Source organism: Octopus bimaculoides, chromosome 21, assembly GCF_001194135.2.
Source record: "Octopus bimaculoides isolate UCB-OBI-ISO-001 chromosome 21, ASM119413v2, whole genome shotgun sequence".
Taxonomy (NCBI): domain Eukaryota; kingdom Metazoa; phylum Mollusca; class Cephalopoda; order Octopoda; family Octopodidae; genus Octopus; species Octopus bimaculoides.
In genome coordinates, this window is record NC_069001.1 from 4,206,724 (window position 1) to 4,215,444 (window position 8,721).

General features: G+C 39.3%; 2 protein-coding genes across 3 annotated transcripts in view; one reads left to right on the forward strand and one right to left on the reverse strand.

Annotated features, from left to right (window-relative positions):
* LOC106872037 (serine/threonine-protein kinase 33) overlaps window positions 1-2,016 on the reverse strand; it is a 224,305-nt gene extending 222,289 nt beyond the window's left edge. The window contains exon 1 of the mRNA XM_052975324.1: window positions 1,998-2,016. The gene's annotated coding sequence lies outside the window, so the exon portion shown is untranslated. The remainder of the gene's footprint in view (window positions 1-1,997) is intronic.
* Window positions 1-8,320, forward strand: part of LOC106872038 (uncharacterized) — a 10,004-nt gene extending 1,684 nt beyond the window's left edge. The window contains exons 1-6 of one of the 2 annotated variants that reach the window (XM_052975325.1): window positions 1,194-1,245; window positions 1,887-2,056; window positions 3,200-3,441; window positions 5,223-5,330; window positions 6,115-6,232; window positions 7,380-8,320. In XM_052975325.1, coding sequence (XP_052831285.1) covers window positions 1,891-2,056; window positions 3,200-3,441; window positions 5,223-5,330; window positions 6,115-6,232; window positions 7,380-7,531 — 786 coding nt within the window. In that variant the 5' untranslated portion in view covers window positions 1,194-1,245; window positions 1,887-1,890 and the 3' untranslated portion in view covers window positions 7,532-8,320. Of the gene's footprint in view, window positions 1-1,193; window positions 1,246-1,886; window positions 2,057-3,199; window positions 3,442-5,222; window positions 5,331-6,114; window positions 6,233-7,379 lie in introns of those variants that run through there. The other variant, XM_014918875.2, reaches the window with a different exon arrangement.
* Window positions 8,321-8,721: the final 401 nt, after the last annotated feature.

Genomic DNA, 8,721 nt, shown 5'->3' on the forward strand with positions numbered 1-8,721 from the left:
TATATATATATATATGTAAAAGGCAGTGGTCCCAGCATAACCCTCAGCTATGGCTTGAAGCTGAAAAATAAAATAAGGCATAGCTGTGTGGTAAGAAGCTTGCTTCCCAACCACATGGTTCCAGGTTCAGTCCCACTGCGTGGCATCTTGGGCAAAATATCTTCTATGACAGCCTTGGCTTGATCAAAGCCTCATGAGTCAATTTGATAGACAGAAACTGAAAGGAACCAGCTATGTGTGTGTGTGTATATATATATATATATATATATATATGGTATTCTCTAACAAGGATAGTATTAACAATGTCTGTCACATCAAAAGGCATGTTTTAAATATGGCTACATTAAAACAAAGCAAAAAAAAAGAATTAAAATGAAAATGGCTGGGAGGGTGTAACTGGTATGACTTGTCAGGATTATCATTCCATGGTTGTCACCAGTAGAACCATCACTGTTTTCAACTGGCTTAGTCACCTTCATCATCATTATGATGTTTCCACTGTCGTTTGTATGACATCCTTTTTAACTTTGGTTGGTTCAATTCTGTTGTTATAGTTATGTAATTAAAACTGAGTGGGTTGGGAGAGTGCTTTACACCAGTCCTTAATATACTGATATAACAATATAGTAATAATAATAATAATAATAATAATCGTCGTCGTCGTTTAACGTCCGCTTTCCATGCTAGTATAATAATAATAATAAAAGTAAACATAAGAGCACCACAGCAAACCACAGCACATACCCAAGGCGCACAGAGCTGCGCTCGGTAGTGAAGTGAAAGCACGTTATAAAAATAAAACTACTGAACAATAATAATAATAATAATCATAATAATTGTAATTTTGGCACAAGGTCAGCCGTTTTATGGGACGAGGCAAAGTCGGTTACACCGACCCCCTGTGTTTGACTGATACTTTATTTTATCAATTCTGAAAAGATGGAAGACTAAGCTGACCTTGGTGGAATTTGAACTCAGTATGTCAAGAGAGGTGAAATGCCATTAAGCATTTTGTGCTTGTGTGCTAACGATTCTGCCAATCTTGCCACTTCAATAAAGACTTTGAATTTTTGGCACAAGGCCAGCAAGTTCAAGGAAGGGAGACGAGGCGGGTGTGGATGGGGGGGGGGTCAGTAAATTACATCGACTTCTCCAGTGTTTGACTGGTACTTCTTTTATTGACACCAGAAGGATGAAAGACAAAGTGGGATTTGAACCCAGAATGTAAAGACAGACAAAATGCTGGTAAGCACTTTGCCTGGCATGCTTTCAATTCTACCAGCTCACTGCCTGAATAATAATAATAATAATAATAATAATAATAACAATAATAATGCTTTCTTATTATAGGCACAAAGCCTGAAATTTGGGGGAAGGGGATAGTGGATTACATCGACCGCAGTACTAAACTGGTACTTGATTTATCGACCCCGAAAGGATGAAAGGCCAAGTTGACCTCGGTGGAATTTGAACTCAGAACATAAAGAAGGACGAAATACTGCTAAGCATTTTGTCCGGCGTGCTAACAATTCAGCCAGCTCACAGCCTCCATTAATAATAATAATAATAATAATAATAATAATAATAATCCTTTCTACTATAGGCACATGGCCTGAAATGTTTTAGGGGAGGGGACTAGTCGATTACATTGACCCCCAGTGTTTCTCTGGTACTTAATTTATCGACCCTGAAAGGACGAAAGGCAAAGTCAGCCTCTGTGGAACTTGAACTCGGAACGTAGCAACAGACGAAATACCACTAAGCATTTCGCTCAGCATACTAACAATTCTGCTAGCTCGCCGCCTCCATTAACAACAACAACAACAACAACAGTAATAATAATAACAACAACAATAATATTTTTTTTCTGTTATCTCTTTGAACAGGCAAATGTCAGAACCTCCAGTAATGTACATAAAAACAGAAGATGATGATGATGATGATAATAAAGAGAATTTGAAGAAGAAAATAAAATACTTAGAAGAAGAGAACGAAACCTTGAAGAAAGCTCTTGAACAGCTACAACAGCTGCAAGGCAAATGTTGTGACTGGTGTGGTAAGCATGCTCTTTTATAATCTCAGGTCACGTTGTTGTTTTTAAAAAAAACTGCTAAGGTTTTACTCCTCCTCTCTAGATTTCTGTCTCAGCATTACACACGCATACCTATTTCCTAGCTGTCTATGAGGGGGTGCTGAAAGTTCTTGGCTTCGAGTAAAAGGAAATACAAGGGGATCAGTTAATTATGATTTTATTCAACATATTCCCCCTTTCAGATTCACACACTTATTGCAGCAGTCCTTCAGTTTTTCTAAACCCTGTAAAAGAACTTGGGATGTTGGGCCTCCAAACAGGCCTTTTGTGATACCCTGAAAGCCAGGAACTTACCAATACCCCCTCATATGTATGTGTGCATATGCCTGTGTGCGTATGTCTGTGTATATATATATATATACACACACACATACATACATACATACATACACACACGAGGGTGTGCCGTAAAGCTCCTGGCTTTGGGTAAAAGAAAATACAGGAGGATCAGTTAATTATGATTTTATCAAACATATTCCCCTCTCAGATTCTCACGCTTATTACAGTAGTCCTTCAGTTTTTCTAAGCCCTGTAAAAGAACTTGGAAGGTTGGGCCTCCAACCAGGCCTTTTGTGATACCCTTAAAGCCAGGAACATTTCAGCAACCCCTTGCACATGCTTATTTTCTGTCCGTCTGTCTGTCTATCTGTGCATCTTTACACTCATATTACTGCATGGCACTTTGGGCAAGTGTCTTCCGCTATGGCCTTGGGCTGACTGAAGCCTTGTGATTGAATTTGGTTGGCGGAAGTTTCTGTTGTGTGTGTGTACATGTGTGTGGAAGTGCTTGTGCCTCCTAAGAGGGAGGAGGAAAGAAACTACCTCACTTGGGATGAGGTGGGGGTTGGCAACAGGAAGGGCATCCGGCTGTAGAAAGCTTACCACACAATATCATCATCATTGTTTAATGTCTGCTTTCCATGCTGGCATGGGTTGGATGGTTTGACTGAAAACTGGTAAGCCAGGGGAAGTGGGGGTGCACCAGGCTCCAATCTGATTTGTCAAGGTTTCTACAGCAGGATGCCCTTTTCTACACCAACCATTCCGAAAGTATAGTGGGTGCTTTTTACTTGGACTAGTCATTATTTTTTCCTATGTTTTTTGTAGAGTTGTTGATGCCAAATTCAGATCAAGAACGGACAGTGGTCAGCAATTGGCTGGAAAGTGTTTTAATAGCCATCAAAAGCCAACGAGAGAACTCTGAAATTGTTGTTGAAGATACAACTAGCAGATATGTACCGTCCCTGCCAGCAGCACCCCCTCCAGTTGCTGCTCCGTCCCCTCCACCTCTTCCTCTACCTCTTTCTCCTTCAAATCCAGGCATGAATCTACAGCCATTGTTAGTTGAGGTAAGTTTTGGTACCTCATCATTTTTTTTTATCACATCAACACACCAACATCGGTTGTCAAGCGATGTTGGAGGGACAAACACAGACACACACATTTATATACATGATGGGCTTCTTTCAGTTTCCGTCTACCAAATCCATTCACAAGGTTTTGGTCGGCCCAAGCTATAGTAGAAGACACTTGCCCAAGGTGCCATGCCGTGGGACTGAACCCGGGACCATGTGGTTGGTAAGCAAGCTACTTACCACACAGCCACTGTATATATAATTAATCGAAGTGTATATTATATGTCTATTACGGCCGGTTGTACTCTTTGATGAATGCATCCACTCTACTAAGGCGACGAGCTGGCAGTATCGTTAGCAAGCCGGGCGAAATGCTTAGCGGCACTTCGCCTGTCTTTGCGTCGTTCTGAGTTCAAATTCCGCTGAGGTCGACTTTGCCTTTTATTCTTTCGGGGGTCGATAAATTAAGTACCAGTTGTGTACTGGAGTCGATCTAATCGGCTGACCCCCCCCCCCACAAATTTCGGGCCTTGTGTCTAGAGTAGAAAGAATATACCCACTCCACTGACAGATATACGAGTGTATTTAATCCAGACTCATTGACTCCTAAACGGCTTACATATTTATATACATATATAAACACACACACGTACCTACGTACGTATGTGTGTGTTCATTACATAAAGATCTTTTTATCCACCACATTTTAATTAATTATCATGGTATGTCATATTTGGTGTTATTTTCTCCTCTGCTAACTATTAAACCATTCATCAAGGAATAAATACGACCTCCATGTGGGTTCTTGTCATCCGGCTTAAAAATAAAATGCTTTGTCCAATGTTCGGCGTGCAATGCAAAGTCGCTAACAAAGAGACAAAGTGCTGATCAAGCTCGTATTTCTTGATTAGAACCTACTTCAAGGGAGATAACCTTTAGCATTAGTACATATTAACGTTTTATTTAGTTTAGCAGTCATAACGAGTTGTCGTCATATACATAACAATAATCTCCCGCCATATCGCGCTTTATTGTGTCAGCTTACGTCCATTCCTCCGTGGTGTTGTTTTGCATTTATAATAAAATAAATATATACAAATTATAAACATTAAAAAAATTTATACAGTACTGTTTTTGCGGATTTTCATCTATTGCGGTGGGTTTTCGAATGTAACACCCGCGATAGTCGAGGGATTACTCTGTGTGTGTATGTGTGTATATATATATATATATATATATATATATATATATATAATATATAACATAAATAATATATAATTATATGCATATATCCATACATATATGTACATACCGACATCTAGTTTTATTGTTGTTTCTTATTCTCTTTTTGGCGATCTTACGGTACGAGTCCTAAATATCGGCCTTTTCCGTCTCAAGTTTTTACTTCAAAAAAATTCCTTATGCGGCATGATGTTATTTAAAAGATTTTAACGTATGATAGGAAAAAAAATTTCTTTGAAAAATCAGTATAATTATAAATCTCGTCATTGTTTATCAAAGTTATCTCCCTTGTAACAATTTCTATTCGGATGAACTGAATGAGAATCGCCATTATGCGGTCGCTTGACTTGCTAGAAATAATAACTAAATTTCTTTAAAATCACCTACTATCGAAAAACAAAAGTGGTGGTGGGGGGCGCATTGGGTAATGTATTCCTAGATAGGGTATGGTGGGAAGTTTATTTGATCGATGCAATGACGGAAAAGAAGGCATTAAATGATGACGACGACATTCCTTGTATTTTTATATCTAGGGAACAGCCATGACAAAATCCCTGCCAATAAATTACATGAAGTTAAAAGCAATTCTACGAGCAACAAATGAACGACTCGGAGATAAAATGAAATATCTTTTAAACAAGGTCAGTCAGTTGTTACATTTTTTTTTCATTTTATCTAGTTTCAGCTCATAAGCTGTGGCCATGCTGGGGCACGTCTAAAATTGTTTTATTTGTTGTTTGTTTTTTTAATGGTTTGTTTCTGAAGAAGGAAAGGTTGATGTGGTCTGGAAGAGGGTGTTCTTTGAACGTCTGCCATAGAAAACTGCTGATAAAAACCATGGGCACTGATCGAATTACAAAGAGAAAATTATGCACCAAACACCAGCTTAAAGTTATTTTAATGGAATCTTTGTTATTTTCAAAATAAATTTCGAACAAAAGCAGTGTATTTCAGCAGAAATATGGTGACATATTAGAATAATAATAATAATAATAACTTTGAATATAAATGCAGGCATGGATGAGTGGCTAAGATGTTTGGTACCAGGTTGATCCCAAAATCTAATAAGTCTGTGCCAGTTACGAGGCCAAACATCCCTGAAAGTTTCATCCAAATCTATCCAGCGGTTCTTGAGATATCTTGTCCACGGACAAACAAACAAACACAACTGAAAACAATACCTCTGCCTTCGCTAAGGCAGAGATAATAGGAAAGAGCTGAAATGAATGCATGCAAGATTTCACAGCTCTAGCATTACTCCTTCATAGTCAGCCTTTGAACTTTTCAGCCCACCCTTCCTTGTATGAAGGGGGTGAGATGTATGGGGTGGGGGTCAGAGAGATAAATTGGAGGCACAGGTGTAAAACGGTGTAAAATATCAGTGTGTTGCTCTAGTAAAGTTTTTCTTTTTTTTTACCGTTGCAGTTGGTTGATGCTATGTTCACACGCGATGAGCTGGTGGCAGCTAGTGGCCTAGGGCTACGAACACAGAAAGACAAACAACACACACCACTTGATAGGAAGAAATTAACTGCCATAAAAGGTAATTATTATAAATCTGCTTTTCATAAATATTTTTCTTTTGAAACAAAGACATCACCTGGTTTAATATTTCGATCCAGAGAGGACAAATGAGATTGATGTGGTTCATGTCCTGCATGGTGATGATGATCCTCATCACCAGATTCTGACATTGATGTGGTTGATAGGCACAGACATGGCTGGGTGGTTCAGAAGCTTGCTTCACAACCATGTAGTCTCAGGTTCAGTCCCACTGTGCAGCACCTTAGGCAAGGGACTTCTACTCTGATTCCTGCTTCAATAAATTCTGTCTGATCGATACATGCAAGCATGGAAAAGGTGGATGCTAAACATCATTCAGTCACACTCACAGACTGTAGTGACACTGGACAATGTCAGGCCACACTCCCAGACTGTGAGGGTATTGATATGGTTGATGTCCAGTCTAAATAACTTCAGGCCACACTTCCAAAACTGCGGAGACATCTACATGTTTGATATTCAATATGGACAACACTGTACCCAAATCAAACCATTCCAAAACTGACCTCGCCTGTGCTGGTGCCATGTAAAAAGCACTCAGTCCACTCTGCAGGGTGGTTGGTGTTAGGAAGGGCATCCAGCTGTAAAAAGACGTGCCAAAAACATGGTAACAAAAGGGTTAGGTCTTGGTACAAAAGTTTTCCCTTCATAGTTTTTAACTTTGCCCTGTACATAAATCACCTCACCACCAATTAAAGTTAAGCGTAAAACAATGTGACTTATATACAAGTAAATACGGTATCTTTATCCTTTATTTTTTGCCTTATGAATCAACCTCAGGACTTTTTTTTTTAAAGCCTGGTACTTATTCTATTGGTTTCTTAGCTGAACCACTAAGTTATAGGGACATAAACAAACCGACACAAGTTATCAAGCAGTGGTGGGGGACAAACACGCACGCACACACACGAGTTTCTTTCAGTTTCTGTTTACCAAATTCACTCACAAGGCTAGAGTAGGAGACACTTGCCCAAGATGTCACACAGTGGGACTGAACCCAGAACCATGTGGTTAGGAAGCAAACTTCTTACCACACAGCCACATCTGTGCCTATAAGTATATTTTATATGTTTTACCAACTAACATAAATTACAGATTTTTAAAAAAAAATTTTCTTTTCCTTACAGAGTTCCTGGCAGAGTTTTCTGAGAGAAAGAATATTAAGATGATGGATTCACGGACGTTTCGGGTAACAGTGGGGAATAAAATCACAAATGCACGCAGGAACTTACGGAACGAATTTAAGATTGATCAAATTGCTGCAAACATAAGCTCATGAGGATGTCTCTATTACGAAGTCGATATGTATAAACTTCAATAAATATTCTTTGCCTTGCTTTTGTGCCAAAATTAACCGATCCAAAGAAAACGGTAATTTTTTTCATTGGGAACAAACAATACAAAACAATTGTTACCGTTTCTTTGGCACTTAAAAAAAAAAAAAACCCAGTTGTTTTATTGTATCCAGCTGTAGAAACTCTGCCAAATCAGACTGGAGCCTGGTGTCGCCTCCTGGTCCACCAGTCCTCAGTCAAATCGTCCAACCCATGCTAGCATGGAAAGCGGATGTTAAACGACTATATTCCAAATCTGAATCTTAATTTGGAAACTAAAATCAATAGCAGCAGCAATATGGCAATGATGAGTTGACAAGAATCGGTAGAGCATCGGACAAAATGCTTTGTGGTGTATTAGTTTGGTGCTTCTCTTACTGAGTTCAAATCCTGCTGTGGTCAGCTGTGCTTTACATCCTTCCAGGGGACCAATAAAATTGAATGCTGGTCACGTATTAGGGGTTGATATGATTGACTGCAACCCCTTGTCAAAGTTTATGTCCTTATTGCTGAAATTCTCGTTTGTTTCAATCATTGGACTGCAGCCATGCTGGAGCACTGCTCTGAAGAGCTTAGTCCAGTGGTTCCCAAACATTTTGGGGCTGCTACCCCCTTGGCTATTGGGCCACATTCCTAGCCCCGCCACCTCCCACTCACCACCACACACATACACCACTTTCTGCAACAAACTCTAAACCAACTGTATTTCACAAATAAAACTAATTAACCCATTATTTTGTCGTTTTTACATCCATCGCCCTCTTTCGACCACCCCATCCTCACCCCCACTGGATCTGAGAATTAAAATCTTCCACCAAACTTTAGTCACAATTTATGTTCCTAACACCAGCTGAATGATAACTTAGTTATTTTACTAAATTCTTTGTTATATTTAAAAGTAATTGAAAGAAACACTGAGCATCACAAAATAAATACAGTAATGAAAGGGTTAAAAACCATTCCAAAACTGAACTTGCCTGGTCTGGTGCCATGTAAAAAGTACTCGGTCCACTCTGTGGGGTGGTTGGTGTTAAGAAGGGCATCCAGTCATAAAAACCATACCAAAACAGACACTGAAGCCTGGTGCAGTCTTCTGCCTAACCAGTTCCTGTCAAACCGCCCAACCCATGACAGC